Source organism: Rana temporaria, chromosome 1, assembly GCF_905171775.1.
Source record: "Rana temporaria chromosome 1, aRanTem1.1, whole genome shotgun sequence".
Lineage (NCBI taxonomy): Eukaryota > Metazoa > Chordata > Amphibia > Anura > Ranidae > Rana > Rana temporaria.
Genome location: NC_053489.1, coordinates 312,616,167 through 312,637,213, shown reverse-complemented (window position 1 = coordinate 312,637,213; position 21,047 = coordinate 312,616,167). Strand labels below are relative to the sequence as shown.

Genomic DNA, 21,047 nt, shown 5'->3' with positions numbered 1-21,047 from the left:
TTCTGGTGGTGCACACAGTACACAATACAGTGTAGCCATAGTGCAGTTGCTACTACACTTCTGGTGGTGTACACAATACACAATACAGTGTAGCCATAGTGCAGTTGCTACTACTTTTCTGGTGGTGCACACAGTACACAATACAGTGCAGCCATTGTGCAGTTGCTACTACACTTCTGGTGGTGTACACAGTACACAATACAGTGCAGCCGTAGTAAAGTTGCTACTACACTTCTGGTGGTGTGCACAATACAGTGCAGCCGTAGTGCAGTTGCTACTACTTTTCTGGTGGTGTACACAGTACACAATACAGTGCAGCCATTGTGCAGTTTCTACTACACTTCCAGTGGTTTACACAGTACACAATACAGTGCAGCCATAGTGCAGTTGCTACAACTTTTCTGGTGGTGTACACAATACAGTGCAGCCATTGTGCAGTTGCTACTACTTTTCTGGTGGTGTACACAGTACACACTACAGTGCAGCCGTAGTGCAGTTGCTACTACTTTTCTGGTGGTGTACACAGTACACAATACAGTGCAGCCATTGTGCAGTTGCTACTACTTTTCTGGTGGTGTATACAGTACACACTACAGTGCAGCAGTAGTGCAGTTGCTACTACTTTTCTGGTGGTGTACACAGTACACAATACAGTGCAGCCGTAGTGCAGATGGTACTACATTTCTGGTGGCGTACACAATACAGTGCAGCTGTAGTGCAGTTGCTACTACTTTTCTGGTGGTGTACACAGTACACAATACAGTGCAGCCATAGTGCAGCTGCTACTACTTTTCTGGTGGTGTACACAATACACAATACAGTGCAGCCGTAGTGCAGTTGCTACTACTTTTCTGGTGGTGCATACAGTACACAATACAGTGCAGCCATAGTGCAGTTGCTACTACTTTTCTGGTGGTGCACACAGTACACAATACAGTGCAGCCATTGTGCAGTTGCTACTACACTTCTGGTGGTGTACACAGTACACAATACAGTGCAGCCGTAGTGAAGTTGCTACTACACTTCTGGTGGTGTACACAATACAGTGCAGCCGTAGTGCAGTTGCTACTACTTTTCTGGTGGTAAACACAGTACACAATACAGTGCAGCCATAGTGCAGTTGCTACAACTTTTCTGGTGGTGTACACAGTACACAATACAGTGCAGCCATAGTGCAGTTGCTACTACTTTTCTGGTGGTGCACACAGTACACAATACAGTGCAGCCATAGTGCAGTTGCTACAACTTTTCTGGTGGTGTACACAGTACACAATACAGTGCAGCCATTGTGCAGTTGCTACTACACTTCCAGTGGTTTACACAGTACACAATACAGTGCAGCCATAGTGCAGTTGCTACAACTTTTCTGGTGGTGTACACAATACAGTGCAGCCATTGTGCAGTTGCTACTACACTTCCAGTGGTTTACACAGTACACAATACAGTGCAGCCATAGTGCAGTTGCTACAACTTTTCTGGTGGTGTACACAATACAGTGCAGCCATTGTGCAGTTGCTACTACTTTTCTGGTGGTGTACACAGTACACACTACAGTGCAGCCGTAGTGCAGTTGCTACTACTTTTCTGGTGGTGTACACAGTACACAATACAGTGCAGCCATTGTGCAGTTGCTACTACTTTTCTGGTGGTGTATACAGTACACACTACAGTGCAGCCGTAGTGCAGTTGCTACTACTTTTCTGGTGGTGTACACAGTACACAATACAGTGCAGCCGTAGTGCAGATGGTACTACAATTCTGGTGGCGTACAGAATACAGTGCAGCTGTAGTGCAGTTGCTACTACTTTTCTGGTGGTGTACACAGTACACAATACAGTGCAGCCATAGTGCAGCTGCTACTACTTTTCTGGTGGTGTACACAGTACACAATACAGTGCAGCCATAGTGCAGTTGCTACTACACTTCTGGTGGTGTACACAATACACAATACAGTGCAGCCGTAGTGAAGTTGCTACTACACTTCTGGTGGTGTACACAATACAGTGCAGCCGTAGTGCAGTTGCTACTACTTTTCTGGTGGTGTACACAGTACACAATACAGTGCAGCCATAGTGCAGTTGCTACAACTTTTCTGGTGATGTACACAGTACACAATACAGTGCAGCCATAGTGCAGTTGCTACAACTTTTCTGGTGGTGTACACAGTACACAATACAGTGCAGCCATAGTGCAGTTGCTACTACTTTTCTGGTGGTGCACACAGTACACAATACAGTGCAGCCATAGTGCAGTTGCTACAACTTTTCTGGTGGTGTACACAGTACACACTACAGTGCAGCCATTGTGCAGTTGCTACTACGTTTCTGGTGGTGTACACAGTACACACTACAGTGTAGCCGCAGTGCAGTTGCTACTACTTTTCTGGTGGTGTACACAATAAACAATACAGTGCAGCCGTAGTGCAGTTGCTACTACACTTCTGGTGGTGTACACAGTACACAATACAGTGCAGTTGTGGTGCAGTTGCTACTATGCTTGTCCTTTTTTTCTGCTGCTGGCCGTGTTATTGAGCCAGAACATGCAGAAGATTTGGTGGAGTGTATAACAAAGCCATCCTCTGTCACCCAGGCTCAGAGTAGTTTGCCTCTCAATGCAGCTGCCAAAGCGGCCTATTCCACTGGCTTCTTGTCCACAGTCACTCCTTCTGTAGCCCCACCATCATGCACGGAGGCGTCCCCCGAACTATTCGACCACAGTGTCGGGTACATGCTGCTGGAGGATGCGCAGCGATTTGCAGGCTCTGATGTTGGTTCCCAGGTTGAGGAAGGGAGTAACGTGAGCCTAGAGAGAGGGGGTGCCCAAGAAGGACAAGAAACTGGCAATCATGTTCCCCCAGCTGCAGCATACTGCCAAGTTTGCTCCAGTGACGAGGAGGGAGGGGATGATTGTAATAGAATGTATAAATAACTGACTATATTTTTAAGTAGAAATTAACTTTTCTATATGTGTTTTGACATACTTACATTAGCTAACAGTTTGCATAGAGTCACACCCTGCTTCTGCTAAGTCATTGTGGTTAAATTCATGGAACAGCCTGATTGTATGAGAAAAGTCATATTTTAGCCATTGTTAAAACTAAATTCAGCTGGTTTAAATCTTGATAAGAAAATACTAAGTTTGTATGAAATCTACAGACATATGCAATAATATGCAGCCCATCCTATTTTTCTTCTGCATATAAGTCCCTCTGAGAGAATAAACTTTAGAGATCTAATGAACACTCTAAAGTTTAAAAAAGTAAAAATGGCAGCTACCATAGTGAGAAACATCGGGTCAAAGCTGGGCAAGAACCTGAGGGAGGTCAGGATCCATCTGTGCCAGAGGTCTCCGGCGAGTCAGGGGGTCAGAGACTTTATTGAACAGAACTATGTGGAGCTGAAAAAGGCCAATCCAGACTTTCCTATATTAATCAGAGAATGCTCAGAGGTTCAGCCTAAACTATGGGCAAGATATGAATTTGGAAAGGAGGCGAGTGTCTCCCTTAATAATCTAAAGGCTGAACAAGTAGCCAAAGCCTTGGAGTCTGTTGCAAACAGCAAGCCATAATAAATCCCATGTCACCATACCAATAGATACATTTTGCCTTGATGGACTCTGTACAAGATGGTAAAGAACTTTGCATTTTGGACTGTATTGTATCAATCGCATCACAGAAATCAAACTGCATTAAACCATATTTAACTTTATTAGAAAAATATAAACACTTCTTGAACAAATGAAAATAAAAAATTCTAAAGTCAAAAAAAAAAATAAAAAAATCTAATGAACACTCAAATGCTTTCTTGTGTCTCATTGTGATTTCTCACGGAATTCCGGGGGTTACTGAAATGTATCCTGCATTTACCTGAAGTACACCTGGGTGGCGGTATTACCTTTAACAGTTGGTGGCAGCGGTTGGATGGAAAAAATCACCTTTGGTAAGAGGAATCTTTTTGTCTTTTAGACAGACTGTCTTCTCTTGCCTTAGCTCTGATTTAAATTTCACCTTGAACTAAACTTATGTAGAAGAGGGATACGAACCATGCCTTGGTGTATAGGGGATTTTTTTGGGGAAAATCCGCCTTTAGGTCCTGGTTCACATTGATTTTCCTTTGAGATTGTGCTATTTCACTTGAGATGGCGCGATTTCAGAAGGTCATCATGATTTCAGGTGCTACTTGATAGACATCTGTATGCCTTCATACACGAGTGTCTATTGAGGTCGCACCTGAAGTCGGCAAAATGTAGTGCAGATACTGCTTTTGCAAATCGGTGCGGCGCCGCAAAATCACGTTGCACCGATGGTAACGGTGCCATTGCAGCCAATGGGCTATGATTTGTCATGCAATTAGACTCTCAGGTTGCATGAAAAATCGCTCCAATGTGAACCTAGCCTCAAAGTACCTCTGAGAAGGTACTAATAATTATAAGTGTTTTGGGGACGCTGTAGAAAAGTGTACACGACAGTCCTTTTGGTAAGGAGCTGAAATGGTTAAATGAGGATTATATTTTGGTGACCCAACCTACTTTTGCTTTTCTTTCTGTCGCATAGAAGTGATAAGATTATTTGTTGTGTGGCTACACTGACTGTAAGGTGGGACAGTCAGTGGTCTCCAGTCCAAATATCGTGAGAGTGGTAAGTACTTTTGTATGTATGTTTATTAATGTTGTTGCTGTGGTACAGATGGGAAAGGGTTTTAGCTATGCTATACAAGCCAAGGTTTTAAGAAGGGGAAGTTGTTGGTATAGGGAATTCTCTTCCATCTGCTCAGAAGAAAAATGCTTACATGTTATGTGTTTGTTTGTTGTTGTCTTGGAATTCCAATTTAGAGTATAAGTTGTTTTTTCTTCTGAATGCAAACAGATTGTTGAATAATTGATATATGTCGTTTGATCTTGCCAAGTAGGAGAGCATTGCTAAAGTGGGCAGGTGAGAGGGGTAGGGTACTCATCTGTGTGTGGTGCTTTATTTGAGTCATTCCTCTTATCCAATAGTGGGCCAGATCCACTTGGTGGATCATAATTTTAGTCCGGCGTAGCGTATCGTATTGGCGCTGCGCCGCCGCGGCTTTGAGAGGCAGGTGCTGTATTCACAAAGCACTTGCCTCTGAAGTTGCGGCGGCGTAGCGTAAGTCTGCCGGCGTGAGGGCGCAGAATTCAAATGTAAAAGATGTGGGCATGTTTTATGTTCATTTTACTTGACCAGACGTAAATGACGTTTTTTCTGAAAGACGCATGCGCCGTCCGTGGGGGTATCCCAGTGGGCATGCTCGAAATTAACCCGCAACACGCCAATGCTTACGGCGTGAACGTCATTCTACGCAAAGCCCTATTCACGAACGACACGCAAATGACGTAAAATTTGCATAATCGACGCGGAAATCGACGGAAGCGCCACCTAGCAGCCAGCGTAACTTCTTTGTGGATCTGGCCCAGTATGTTTTAGCACAATACACAGAGGTATATGTCTGCTTGCATAAATCTCCTATTTCCCTTCAAGTGAAAGAGGGGATCAAACCACAGACCATACCTTCGCCAACACTTTTGCGCAAAGCATACTGCTATATTTGCATTCCATATGTAGCGAGTCCGATAGACTTGCTGAGGTGGAGAGTGAATTTTAAAGAAGGATTTAATTCAGAAAAAGTTATCTATATAGAAATCATGCTTATTGTAAAAATGTTGCAACTATTGTCAATCTACAGTATTCATAAAATGTGTTGGGCACATACTCCCATGCCCAATACATAATTAATTGGAAACATTAAAAAAGGGGAATGTGACGTCACTAATAAATTACATGTATGTGCTGGTACCAAATGTTTTTTTTGAGGAATCTGATCAGATACAATTTTTTTTAGAGTAGCATTTCAATTTATACATGGGGTATTTTGATTACCGTATTTATTGGCATATGGCACGCTCCCTAACTTTAAGAGTGAAGTTTCAAGAAAAAAACTTTCCACGGCCCCCTGCGTATAACACACAGGCACAGTTTACGCTCTATTTTCAGGGAAAAAAAGTGAGTGTTATATGCCAATAAATGCAGTATTTCCGTTAGGCTCTGTTTCCACTATTGCAACCCCAGATTTGCGTGATTTACAATGCGACTTTACAATGCGATTCTTGATGCAATGTCATGCAACCGTTTGAGAACAAGTCACACCGAAGTAGGAACAAATTAGTGCAAGAACCTTTTTGAGTCGCTGTGACTTAAGTCGCACAAATTAAAACAGGGACCATTGAAATACATGGGTTTTGACTTGTCATGCGACTTCACATATGTCAAGTCGCACGGCAACTCGCAGTAGTGGAAACAGATCTTTAGATCCTTAGAGTCTAACTTTGGGGACTGTTTTAATTGTGTAATTTCCTATCCTTACATTATTGAAGTTAAAAGGTGTTGTTTTCTTTTCGGTATCAACAAATATGCTCTTGTTGGGATTGATACAATTACACTGGGCTCCGCGGTGTTCAGTAAATGGCATTATAGTTTTGTTGATGTTGAAAAAAAAAAAAAAAGGGGGAACTTTTGCATTGTATAAGTAAACTAGCTGAATACCCGGCGTTGCCCGGTCTTCCTATCTTAACCTTTTGGGGAGGAAAATCATAGTAATATAAATATACCCATCTTTTATATAAGGGTGTAGGTAAGGGTTAATATAACTGTCATAAATTTTTATTTGGCATATAAGTAATATGTGTACCAGGTATTATTGAAATATCTCCAGGCGTACAGAAGTTATGTGGGAACATACATTTCCCATTGATTTGCATGGGACTTTAAACAAAAACCCCGTCCCTCACAAATGGGGGTAGTTAAGGGATAAATTAACTATCCTATAGTTTAAGTGGACATATAAGTAACATGTGACCAAGTGTTATCGAAATATCTACAGCCGTTTGGAAGTTATGAAGTAACATGTATTTCCCATAGAGTTGAATGGGACTTTAAAGGAAAACCCCGACCATGGCAAATGGGGGTGGGTAAGGGTTAAACCACCTATCCTATGTTTGTTACTGACCTATAAATAACATGTGTGCCAAGTTTCATGTTAATATCTTTAGCCGTTTGGACGTGATGCTGGAACATACATACATACATACACACGTTGAGTTTTATATATATAGATTGCCTGTTACAAGACAAGGGAATGGTTATTTGTGCAAATGGGTTTAATTGTGTTTAGGCTGTATTAACAATGATGGGAGATTTTCCTAGCTTGTGACGGAAAATATTAATTATATGAAGACAGGAGGCGAGTATCTTATGCATTATCTTTCTTTTATTAATGCTCACAGCAGAAATGTGTTTCTAAAAATCTTCAGTGTAAAAAACTAAAACAACTACCACCCCCAGCAGTCCGTACAGTCACTAACCACGCCCCAACGGGGGTCTCCATAAAAGGGGGCTGCTTGTGGTGGTTCCTCCTCTTTCTTGCTGCGACACTCCCTTGAGTAGAACGGCACCAAACGCATTGTAGAGGTGTAACCCTGGAATCTAGACCGGCCGGTCGACGTCCAGAGTCTTCTGTGAAGAAGAGGCAATCCTCCACTGTGACCCAACAGGGGTCCAGGAAACGAACGATCCCAACGGGGAAAACGAAGCAGGTCTATGTTTCAACCCACGGACGGGATTTCGTCATCCTTTAAACTGGATACTCCGTCTGCAACACGCAGGTTGTCGGTCAGTAACCTGTGAAGAAGAGAAAACAATCGTAATAGGGAGGGTAGGGAGGGAAGATACTCGCCTCCTGTCTTTATATAATTAATATTTTCCGTCACAAGCTAGGAAAATCTCCCATTATATATCAGACAGGAGGCTCATATCTTATGCAAGTTCAAAGCTCATGTAACAAACATATCAATGACATAATATATGCTAACCTTAAGAGAGAACTGACCTAGAAATGTGATCCCTAGGTCTGAAATAAAATTGACGGAACGTGGTCTCCGAGGACCAGTCCGCTGCTTTCAATAAATCGTAAAGAGAGCCTCCTGAGACGATCACCTTGGTGGCCATGGCACCTCTGGTGGAGTGGGCCCCGAAAAGGGCGACGTCAATCCCCGCCATGTCCATGGCGGTCCTAACCCATCGCGCCAATGAGGCAGACGAGACCGGCAGATGGGGTTTCACATAGGACAGAAGGAGCTGCGAAGAGCCCGCGGGGCGCAGAGCAGAGGTCTGGGATTCGTATGTCTGTAGACAACGAACGACGCAGAGAAGTGGATGATCCGGAAATGAGGGGTAGAAAACCGAGGTGATGCCGGTTTTCGTCCTGCGTGTAATGGAAAATTCAACTCCCTGTGGTGAGAACTGTCGTCTGGAAATGTCCAGAGCTCTAACGTCTGACACTCTCTTAACGGAGATGAGGCATAGAAGTACCGTTAGTTTAATGGATAACATTTTAAGGGAGAGATCTGAGTTGTCCCCCCAACTGGCGAACATATCCAGCACCTTGGAAACGTCCCAGATCGCTTGGTATCTAGGCCTGGGGGGACGTTGGAATTTTGCGCCTCTCAAAAGTCGACACACCAAAGGGTGTCTGCCAATGGGTAGGGAATCTACGGGATGATGATATGCTGAGATAGCTGATCGGTAGATATTAATGGAGCTATAGGAGCTACCGGAGTCAAAGGAGTCAGCCAAATAGTTAACCACTAGTGATACAGGGGCTTGAACGGGATCAACTTGTCGTTGATCACACCAACAAACCCATCGTCTCCAGGCTGATCGATATGCCGATCTAGTCCCGGGGGCCCAGGCCATGGCGAGGAGGTTCCGAGCTGACTCTGAAAGCACTCTATCAGGGGTTGGGATCCCGATACTAACCACGCGAGAAGCGGAAGGTTGCTCTCGAGAACTAGGGGGTGAGGATCCCCGGTCGGGTTGGTGAGGAGGTGAGGAAATTGTGGAAGAAGTCTGGGAAAATCTATCGACATTGCTAACAACAGTGGGAACCAAGGTTGGGTAGGCCACCATGGTGTTAACAGTACCACAGTTGCTCCCAGGTTGGTTATCCGGAGGAGAAGTCTGGATATTATTTGAAAGGGGGGAAAAGCGTAGTGTGTTCCCTCCGGCCAAGGTTGGCGGAGAGCGTCCACTGCATAAGCCTCCGGGTCTGGCCTCCAGCTGAAGAAGCGAGGCAGTTGACGGTTGAGTCGAGAGGCGAATAGATCGAAGGATAGCGGACCCCAAAGCTCTTGCAAGAGGAGAAAAATTGATCGATCTAGTCTCCAATCGCTGGAATCCCGAAGATATCGAGAGTTCCAGTCGGCCACGGAGTTGAGTGTACCCGGGATGTACTCCGCTATAGGAGTGATGTTGTGGGCCAGACAAAAGTGCCAGAAATCCTTCGCGATATACGCCAGGGTTTTGGACCTGGTGCCCCCCAGGCGGTTGACATATTGCACCGCTGCAACGTTGTCCATGCGAAAAAGAATACAGCGTGCGGGAGAATGAGGCATGAAGCTCTTGAGAGCAAACAGAGCTGCCAGTAGTTCTAGTGCATTGATATGGAGGGATGTCTCTGCTTGCGACCAGGTCCCTCCTGTAGAGGCTACGCCGCACCGGGCGCCCCAGCCCAAGCGGCTGGCATCCGACTCTATGACCACATCCGGATTGGGACTGAATATGGTTCTGCCGTTCCACTCGACGGCATGGTGAAGCCACCATTTCAATTCCTCGGTGGTCTCCTGACAAAGAGGGATCTCGTCCGAGTATCCGAGGCCCTGTCTTAGGTGCATGATCTTGAGCCTCTGAAGGGCTCTGTAATGCAAAGGGGCTGGAAATATGGCTTGGATAGAGGCCGCCAGCAGGCCCACCAGCCGGGCCAGAGTACGTAGGGAGAGGCATCCCCTGCGGAGGGCAGAACGAATCTCCTTGCGGATGAGCGTAAGTTTGGTCTTGGGGAGGCTGAGGGTAGACTGGATGGTGTCCACTGTAAACCCTAAAAACTCCATCTGTCTGGATGGGATTAGAACCGACTTGTCGTGGTTGATTATGAATCCTAGCCTCTGTATGAGTGACATGGTCCATGACATGTGGAGAAGAGCTTGGGGTTTTGAATGGGCCATAATGAGGATGTCGTCCAGATAAATGATCAGACGCACTCCTCTGCTCCTTAGAGCTGCCACCACGGGTTTCATGATTTTGGTGAAACACCATGGGGCGGATGATAGGCCGAAGGGGAGGCAAGTGAACTGCCACATCTTGCCCTTCCACGGGAACCGCAGCAAATGCTGGGAGTCCGGATGTATGGGGACCGTCAGATATGCGTCTTTGAGATCTACTTTCACCAGCCAGTCTCTGGGTTGGAGAAGGTCTCGCAGGAAGTGAATACCTTCCATTTTGAAGTGTCGATACTGGACGTGTTGATTTAAACTTCTGAGGTTGATCACTGGGCGGTAGCCCCCCCCTTTTTTGTGTACCAAAAATAGGTTGCTCATGTAACCCGGGGAAGAAGGGTCTACTTCCATGATGGCCTGTTTGGTAAGCAGGTCCTGCACCTCCCTGTCTATGAGAATGCTGTTTCGTTTTGCGAAACGAATGGGAGGGGGAATGATATTGAGGAGTGGCAGGGTAAGTAATTCTATCCCGAACCCCTCTACAGAACTTAAGATCCACGCGTCTGCCGTAATCGCAGACCAGGCGTGGGTAAAATATCTCAGCCGACCTCCCACTGGAATGTGATCGAGTGTGGTGTAGTGTATACTCACCGGTATAGGGTCTGGATCGAGGGTAGCCGCGTCCCCCACGTCCGCGCCAGGGTCTGCCTCTGGGAGGGAAGAACGGTGCTGGTTGAGCCACCGGGGCGGAGTAGGTTGGAGCCTGGTACTGGTATTGGGCGGAATTTCTACCCTGTGGCCTGTAAAAGTTAGCGCGGCCGGCAGAACGGCCTCTACTTCTGCCGGCCCTGTTGAAAACCTTATTGGCTCCCGTGCGTCTCAAAGAGTTTTGCGCTTTGTCTAAGCTGGAAAACAAGCCGACAAACTTGTTGATGTCCTTTATGACCGAATCCCCAAATAGCATGCCCTCGGCCGATGGGCCGGGTTCAGACTCTGCCAGGTGTGAGAGTTGGGGATCCAGGCGCATCAGGATGGACCTGCGCCGTTCTACAGAACATGCCGTATTGGCGGTGCCTGCTAAGCATAGGGCTCTTTGCGCCCAACCTCTCAGTTGTGGTAAATCAACTGCTTGTCCCGAGGTTACTGCTTGTTCGGACAAGTTGAGGATTTTGGTCAGTGGTCCCATAAGATCCAGGACGCGATCTTGTATTGACCGAAAGGACCTCTCTATGCCCTTCTTTTGAAATTTACCTGTTTTGATCAGGTATTTTGTAAGGACTGGGTCTACCTCCGGGGTAGCCACCACTTTCTTGGGCAACGAGGGTCTGGGGCACTCAGCCCTCAATTTGTTGCGAGCTGTTCTGTCCAGGGATTTCCTGGCCCATAGCTCTACATACTGTGCCACATGTGGCAGGGGTGTCCAGTCCCCGGAACGCGGGTGCGTAATCGCGTCCGGGTGGAATAATGGTTCCCCCAAAGCGTCCAGGAGGACATCGTCCTGCGTAGCAGGATTGGCGATTGTGTCGGTCGCCATGGCCCCAGCATCGTGACTGATAGATTCGGAATCTGATAACTCTGATTCGTCAGAAAAGTCGGCTGATTCCTCCGCAGAGGAATCCTCGTAGGAGTCCGGCTTAGTTCTTCTAGCGGACCTATACCCCTTTTGAGTCTCCCTGGGGTCCAGGGGTCGAGCAGAGTCGGATAGATGCTGGGGACGGTGGCCCGTGGTAGGGGCTACCTGTTGCACGTTATTTTCTTCCCCTGCCGGGGAGTCAAGTACCACCAGGGTGTGCTTTCTTTTGTGTAAGACTTTACCCTTTTTTTAAAGGTGGTTCGCTGCTCTGAGGCGGTGGTGTAGGTACCACAGTGGGCTGTAGAGCCCAAGCGGACGGGGCAGTGGAGGCCAGGGCTGCTTGGATGGACATTTGAATAATATCCTGCAGTTGCGAAGCACTTAAGGTATGTGAAGTGTTATTGGGGTTACCTTCTCCATTAAGGGATTGAGGGTTAATCTCAGACATTTCAATATAAATATCTAGTCTGTAGTATGAGAATCAAATAGTGCAGGATTAGCACTGAATGTATCTTTAAATTATATATAAGGTTCTATACTGATCCGCTGTACAGTATCTCTATACTGTGAATCTACTGTATATTACCAGTATGGCCCTCTCAGGGACAGTTATGGGCTATAAATCCTGTAGTGATATATCCTGCTAGGGATGTTATTAGAAGGGGGTGCGAGCGGTAACGCTATTACCCGGTGAAGAGCAGGGAAAAATCTACTGCCTCAGGCTCCAACTTGTCCTCCCTTCCGTAGGCGCCGAATGGCGACGGAGGGGAGGGGAGCTTGGGCTGTCCCAGCGGCCCGGGAACGAAGTCTCGCGAGACTTCGGCCGCTGGGTGCTGATTGGAGGAGCGATCGGGAAAGACGCTCCGCCCCCCCGAACGCGCGCTGTCCGTAGTAAGAGCTGAGGGAGACGTGTTCTCCCTCAGAATGGCGGTGAAATGCCAGGTACGCAGCGGGGAAGTCAGCGGGGTACTGCAATGACGCTGCTGGTTTACAAATGTCGGGAACAACGCGATCTTAGAGGGAAAAAATTCATGTCAGAATAGCGATCTAGGGGGACCTGACAGTGATAGAATATCACAATGGGAAATAAATTGGCAAAAGTACATAAACTGGTATATAGTACAATGATGAGAAGAGTAAACAGAGGGAAGAAAAGGAACAGGGATGGAAGGATCCCTGAAAATCCCTAGTAAAAAACTGACATCAAACTGATGATAACAATAAAAGTACTTATCTGATCCTGTGAGCAGAAAGAAAGAGGAGGAACCACCACAAGCAGCCCCCTTTTATGGAGACCCCCGTTGGGGCGTGGTTAGTGACTGTACGGACTGCTGGGGGTGGTAGTTGTTTTAGTTTTTTACACTGAAGATTTTTAGAAACACATTTCTGCTGTGAGCATTAATAAAAGAAAGATAATGCATAAGATATGAGCCTCCTGTCTGATATATAATTGGGGATTTTAAAATGTTTGATTTTATCTCTTTTTGGTAAAATACAATTTTAGGGCTGGGTTCACACATATATGGTGCAAATTTGAGCTTTGTTTTCACAGCTAATTGACACGGTAGTTGTTCAGCGTTTTCATGTCAGTTTTTGATCAGGATCAGGTCAGGATTGCATCAGTATCAGATCAGGATTTTATACTATTCACAAATGAATGACATGTGCGATTCAGAAGCGTTCCCATAGAGGTCAATGGACCTGTATTCGTACGTAAGCCGGACCGCACTTTCTAGAAAACGCACACTTATTTGGGCAGTGCTGAGTGTGAATGCAATGCAGGTGTGTGAACCAGCATCATTTAAGGAAGTTATGTATTCCAGGCGCTACGCCAGAGGAATTGTAGTTGGTAAAAAAAAAAAAAAAAGTAACTAAAGGTTTGTGTAATCCTATGCACTAGGGAAACATATGAGAGATATGGAAAAATAAATAAATAAATAAAAAACAAATGGTAAAGGTGTTTAAAAGCTGTTCAAAGGGCAAAAATGGGAAACATTTCTAAATGAAGAATGAATGGACTGGCCAAATGGATGTGAATAAAAGGAGAAAGTGGTTGTATTGTGTTTAATGAATGCACAAGGTACTGTATTATTTGATTAGTAAAGTATCTTAAGTGTTTGTTTAAAATGTACACAAAGAGTTGTCTCATATTGTGTTTTCTTTTTCTGGGAGTAGAGGTTTTTAGGCCCATGTTCCTGATAGTATATATTTCCCTAAAAGTTTGGGTTAATTAAGGCAATGTACACGGGAAATTGTTCAAACCTCTCCTGAACGATTTAACTTGACAGCTAGAAACCGGCGTCTAAAAAAATCGGACGTTTGGCTGCGTTTGAGTCTAGAAGCGTTTGAAAAACATCTGTAGGGCAGGTGGGCGGAGCCTAGTGGGTCAGTCATGCCTGACTAGAGCTCCGCACCGTGACTGGAAAAGACCCGCAAATAACGGAGGAACGGAGCGGGTGAGAGCCGGGAAAACCGCAGGAAAGGCTAACTGAAGGGTGAGAGAACATTTTGACACCAAAATGGTGTTAAACGGCACAAAAGGCAGAGGGAAAGCACATAGCAGCAGCGGCGCTCAGCATCCTAAGAGCGCTGCTCTGAAAAAGGCCCCAGTCTCCTCAGATGCCCTCACCTCAGGAAAATCTAAATCCACCTCAGCTAAAGCATCTAAACAGATGGCTTCCCTGAGGAGCACCGCCACAGACAGTGAGGAGGAGGATGTAGCGCAGGATGGTACCTCACAAATAACTCAAGGGGCAGCGGTCCCTAACAGCATAATGAGACAATTTGAGAAAATGCTTCACAAGGCACTGCAGAATACCTCAGATCAGATTACAACTAAGCTCACTAAAGAAATCAGAGAGCTTGGTAATCGCACGGATGCTCTTGAGTCTAAAGTGGACGAAATAGAAATTTTTACTCAGGACTGCATATCTGAAATTGAAAATCTTAAGGAGGAGAACTTAACACTGCAGAGTAAGTTGGAGGAATTTGAGAACCGCGCCAGGAGGTCTAATTTAAGATTTAGAGGTATACCTGAATCCATCATTGATCTGAATGGCACAATGTTAGCGCTGTGCCAGGGAATATTGCCTGGGATACCAGCTGACAGGCTGGAAATGGACAGAGTCCACCGCGCTTTAACTCAGAGGAAAGCTGATGGTCCCCCGAGGGACATCATAGCTAAATTTCACTTCTATAAGACTAAAGAGCTAATCCTTCAGAACACCAGGGAGAAAAACAAGCTCTCTTTTCAGGGACACGACTACCAAATCTTTGCGGACATATCGCAACTCACAATCAATAAGAGAAGAGCAATGAGACCCCTATTACAGGAATTGCAGCAACGCCACATTAGGTACCAATGGGGCTTCCCCTTCTCCCTGCGCTTTACTTATCAAGGCACGAAAATTGTGTGCAGGACCCCAGAACAGCTTTACCAAGCACTGATTGACTTTAAAATAATAGAGACCCCACCGACAACGACAGCTGCACGAAGAAGATCGGCATCTAACTCCCCACGCGATAGCTCACCGCAACAAAACCAGGGCAACGGTATTCAACAGCTGCATAAGCGTGGCAGATTCGTGGAACAACAGCAGGATCAAGAAGACACGATGGACTGATACCTAAGAGCTTATGCATTTACTTACCTCATGGCACACCGACTTGAATCCTTTCTGCAGATGTACCATTTGAATAGAGCAGCAGCTCTGGACTCTGTCATTTAAATGTATTTACTTTCTCTCTCTTTCTTTCTTTCTCTCTTCTCTTTCCACATATCACATATATGCCATAAGATCTAAGGCCATACATGTCGCCATCAAAAGCAATAGATGCTCCTAATCCCTTCAATGTAGGTCTATCTCACTGTTTCTCCCCTTCAGAGGGCTAGTAAGCATAGTATACAGATTGAATCCCACCTTACATATCTCTTTTCTCACTTTCCTCTTACTTTATCTAATTTTCCTCAGAGCTTCCTATATCAACTATCATCCAGTCCACTATTACCATTAGTCAACTACCCTCTGTGTTGCCTGGGATCAGACAGTCCCACGATAACCCTTAATATTAAGCAGAATGGAGGGATCCCCATAGCGTTTAATGCCCACAAGGAAGAATGTCACAGCATCCACTCCCCCTCCTTCCTAAAAGCTGGACATCTTCCCCTGACAGGTTATCTCACCTAGCTAACTACTTGTATATATTTATAGTTCTTTATACATAGTATCCTCTCGGGATACTTGCAAAAATGTTTTAGGCAGCGGGTCTCCAGGGCACGGAACCCACTTGCGCCACCATTGGTTCCCCTCTGGTCTCCGCAACCACCTGCGAGGATCAGACATGGACCCCCTTTTCCCCTGATCGGGTTCTCCCTCCCCGATCACGGGCCAGATTTGTATGCACGTTGTTTGTTGATTTGTGCATTGTTTTGTTCATTTATAAAGTTTTGTCTTTTTCTTTGAAGGCTATCGTTCTCAGTTACCCCCCCCTTCCTCCCCCTCCCCAGTCTGCGGGGCTCAGTTCGGGATGTCGATGCGCAGGACACCAAGGTAAGAAGCACATGATGGTTAGGCTACCATGGCTCCCCTAAATGTATTAACCTTGAACGTGCAGGGCTTAAACATACCGCAGAAACGAGTTAAAGCTTTCAGATACTTCCAAACCAAGAAAGCGCACATTTTATGTTTACAGGAGACACATTTCACCCCTAATACGACCCCTAAGTTCTTCCACGCCTCCTACACACAGGTTTACACTGCATCAGCCCAATCCAAAAAAAGAGGTACCCTTATAGCATTTCACAGATCTACGCCATTCACTATTAAATCAGAAATCATAGACCCCGAGGGCCGATATCTCATCCTAACTGGTCATTTATTGGACAACGCAATAACAGTAGTCTCATACTATGCACCTAATTTAAATCCCCTACCATTTATGTCGCATCTCCTGCAAGTAGTAAACACACATAAATTTGGGTCCATCTTCATCTGTGAGACTCTAATCAAGTTCTCCTCCCTTTTCTTGACAAAACGCCCTTTTCCCCGTCCCACCAGAATAAATGGAACCTTTCCAGCCTACTGGCAAAATATAATTTAGCGGATTCATGGAGGGAAACAAACCCCACCAAACGTGGTTATACCTATTACTCGAACCCCCATAAATCGTCTAGCCGCATAGACCATATATTTCTGTCGATTGGCATGCTGCCAGAAGTCCTGGACTCAAGCATCATTCCAATTCCGTGGTCCGACCATAATGCAGTCCTCACTGTCCTATCCTCTATGATCCCCAAAAAACAAGACCCGACATGGTATTTACCTGACATTATTCTTAAACATCCCTCCTATAGGACAATAATAGAACAAGATTTAGACGAGTATATAACACTTAATACATCACCCGATGTCTCCTCGCTTACGCTCTGGGAGGCACACAAACCAGTGCTACGGGGGAAAATACAAAGGCAAATGGGGATCCTTAAAAGGGAGAGGAAACAATTATTCCACAAATTAGAGAAAGAACATGAGACAGCCTTCATGGCCTTCCAACACAGTCACACACCCGTGACAAAAGCCCGGCTGGACAAAGCACGAACGGAATTAGACCTATTTCTTACGGACACGGCTGATAAGATGATACTTAGGCGCAAACACTCTTTCTATAATAAAGCCAATAAATCAGGCACTCTTCTTGCGAGATCGCTCAATTCCATCAATAAAAACTATAAACCGATACATCTTAAAACAACAAATGGCAACTTCTCTAGTAACCCAGTCAAAATTGTGCAAAAATTTAGCACACATCTTAAAAAACTGTACACAGAATCAAACTCTTTTAGCGAAAGGGAAGCGGATGCCTTTTTTACCAATTTGCAATTGCCTCGACTAAATGAATCACACAAAAATTTGTTGGATGCACCAATCACGCAAGAAGATGTCATGTGCGCCATTAAAGAGCTAAAATTAAATAAACGTCCGGGCCCGGATGGATTCACCGCGAGATACTATAGAACGCTTAGTAATCAACTTTCCCCAATGATGGTGGTGGCCTTCAATGATTTATTGAGCCAGAAATCCTTTAGGCAGGAGTCCCTCACAGCCACTATCTGCATGATACCCAAGCCACACTCTGACTCAACCCTATGTGACAACTACCGTCCGATATCCATGCTAAACACAGACGTGAAGTTACTCGGTAAAATATTGGCCAATAGGCTAAACAAAACAATAGGATCCTTGATTCACCGGGACCAAGTAGGCTTCATGCCCAGCAGGCAAGCAGGCGATAACATCAGGAGAGCAAGCCTGTTGGCATGTATAGCTAAAAAAAGGAAGATCCCTGCCTGTTTTCTCTCTTTGGATGTCAGACAAGCATTTGACTCAGTCTCATGGTCGTATATGGAAATTGCACTGAAAAAATGGGGCTTCGGCCCCAACTTTATAAGCTGGGTTCTGCAACTTTATCGAAACCCGAAAGCATATGTGAAATATGCAGGCTACAAGTCGGAAATGTTTGATATCCAAAGGGGGACCAGACAGGGTTGCCCGTTATCCCCGTTACTGTTTGCCCTTCTGATTGAGCCCCTAGCCCAAAAGATAAGACTTGACCCCAAGGTGCTTGGTATTGAATTAGGGGGAGTAAAGCATAAGTTATGCCTTTACGCTGATGATATTTTGTTGTTTCTTTCCTCTCCTCAAGTCTCGGGGCCCAACTTACTCCCAATTCTACATCAATTCGCGTCAATCTCTGGTTTGGCAATAAATCCCAAAAAATGCCTAGCACTCAACATCTCCCTTTCTCATACAGAACTATCGGCCGCCAAAGTGGGCCTCCCATTCGAATGGCCAGTCAAAAGCATCCCGTACCTGGGAGTACACTTGACCGCTGACGTCTCAAATCTTTATAGCTGTAATTATCCAGCTCTCCTGAAGCAGCTGACAAACTTAATGAAATCCTGGACACAACTCCCTCTTTCTTGGTTTGGAAGAGTCTCAGCCATAAAAATGACCATTTTACCCAAACTCCTGTACCTCTTTAGAGTGCTTCCTATACCAGTACCTGCACATTTCCTGCGGATTGTCCAAAGACGAGTTTCCTCCTTTGTCTGGGGGCCCTCCAAACCTAGGATCAAACCACAAATCTTACACCTCCCAAAGACAGCCGGGGGGCTTGGTTTCCCCAATTTTGCAAAATACTATCAAGCCGCGCAATTAGCTATTCTGACTAAATATCACGCCAAGCAAGAAGCACCGATCTGGGTGTCAATTGAAGCAATAGAAAGTGATCCCATCTCAACCTCGAATTTGTTATGGGTCACCCCAAAACAACGGAAACACATAAATAATCCCATCACAAAACACACATTATCCCTATGGGACAAAGTAAAAAATAAACATCTCCTGATGTCCCCTTTAACCCCCCTGCTGTCTTTCATCAAAAACCCTGCTTTTTACCCAGCCTGGGTCTCCCCTAAATCCTTTACAGAATGGGTGGATCGAGATTGTACACAGAAATATAGGTTCTTCGACTCGACAACAATAATCCCCTTCCCATCCTTGAACAAATTGTATGGAATACCCCCCAAGGAAATCTTTCGATATCTACAGATAAAGAATTTCTTCCAACCCACAGCATGTATGACAATAGTCAACAACCGACTATCTGCTTTTGAAACCATATGCAATAATGACCCGCACGCTAGAAAAGTTATATCCACATTGTACCTCCTTCTGCTCTCGAACTCTAGCAATAACAAAATACCATATGTCCATAAATGGGAAGAAGATTTGGGAGAGGAGCTGAGTTCGGAGGAATGGGGTCAAATATGGAACAATACCAAAACAATGTCGATTAACGTTCTAGAGGCAGAAACAAACTTTAAGGTACTTTCCAGGTGGTACTTGGTCCCTTCTAGGGTAGCCAAATTCTCGAGTAACTACTCAGAATTATGCTTCAGAGATTGCGCAAATAGGGGGACTTACTTTCATACCTGGTGGTTGTGCCCGATAGTTCAGAAATTCTGGTCAGAGATATTTAAAATAATTAATGTACTCACGAATAAAACGATCCCCATGGACCCAAAAACGGCCTTACTTAACCTAAAACCGGTTAATGTCCCGCACGTTCACTTTACTTTGACAAACCATCTTCTAACGGCAGCTAAACAGACTATAGCGAAAGCCTGGAAATCTCCAAACTTACACTTGAATGAAGTTATTAACAGAATGAACGTTGCTATGGTATATGCCAAGATGTCTGCTATTGAAGCTGACACAATCACCAGATTTGAAAGCGTATGGAAGCCCTGGCTGGATTATGTAACACAAAACACATTTAATGGAGAAGTACTCAAGCCATGGTAGCCCAGTCATCTAGTTGGTGTCCGGCTCATTGATATGCACAAGGTTGGTAGACTCCTGTTCTGACCCCGCAGACCCCTCTTTCCCTCCCTCCCCCCCCCCTTTTTTTTCTTTTTTTTTTTCTTTTTTTTCTCTTCCTTTTTACTTCCTTTTTCCATTTCCCTCACATCTTCTTCTACTCACCCAAGACCGATTTTCTTTCTTTTTTTTCCTTAAGCACCCATCTTTACCATACTAATTAGATGTATAAGGATAGTCATGAAGTAACTTAGTAAATTTGTAGTCACGCGCTACTCAGGAAGCCTTAGAAGAAGCAAAGGATGCTATAGATCCTAGGGCCAGTAGCACTTAGCCACAATTCCTGGACTGTTATTAGTTTTTAGTATAGACAGGTTTAACACCTCTATGCTCCTGATTATCATTTTGTTTAATTCTTATGCCATAAGTGGAGGGAAAGGCTAATTATAGGGCCACCTCTATCGAATTTACTTACGTTATTATTTGTACACAGGCTAGATACGGAAATACTTTCTGTTTAATACCATTTAATTTTATTATTACTGTTCCCAAATGTACACTTGTCTTTAATATTGTTCAATAAAGATATATTGACAAGGAAAAACATCTGTAGACGAAACGCTGCTAAACGCGAGTTACCGTGTTTAGCCGTAATTGGGCTTGTTTGAAAAAAAAATGCCTCTAGACTCAGCTTCTGAATGTATTTTTTTGGGGTTCCAGAAAAAGCCTCTACACTCAACTGCCTGGAAATGACTATAAAACATGGACAGATAAGATAACATGCCCAACTGCTCCTAAACATCCGTTTACCAGCAGCAATGTACATGAGGCTTTACCAGGATATACAAAATAAATTGCTGCATATATTGGGTTCATGAGTTACTAAAATATGATGGGAAGTTTGTTTGAATAACAGTCAGAGTGACTATTCTGGATATATTTACCTTTTCAATTCCCAGAGTTTCAATCATAAAGTGTTAATGATGTAATATTGTTTATCCATCAATGTTTGTTTGTTGCTAATG

At 44.8% G+C, this 21,047-nt stretch overlaps 1 protein-coding gene across 1 annotated transcript; it reads left to right on the top strand.

Moving 5' to 3' along the window:
- The first annotated feature begins 3,238 nt into the window (after positions 1-3,238).
- Positions 3,239-3,669, top strand: LOC120924935 (NADH dehydrogenase [ubiquinone] 1 alpha subcomplex subunit 2-like). Its single transcript, XM_040335886.1, has one exon. The coding sequence runs from the start codon at positions 3,265-3,267 to the stop codon at positions 3,565-3,567; it is 303 nt and encodes a 100-aa protein (XP_040191820.1). The 5' UTR covers positions 3,239-3,264; the 3' UTR covers positions 3,568-3,669.
- Positions 3,670-21,047: the final 17,378 nt, after the last annotated feature.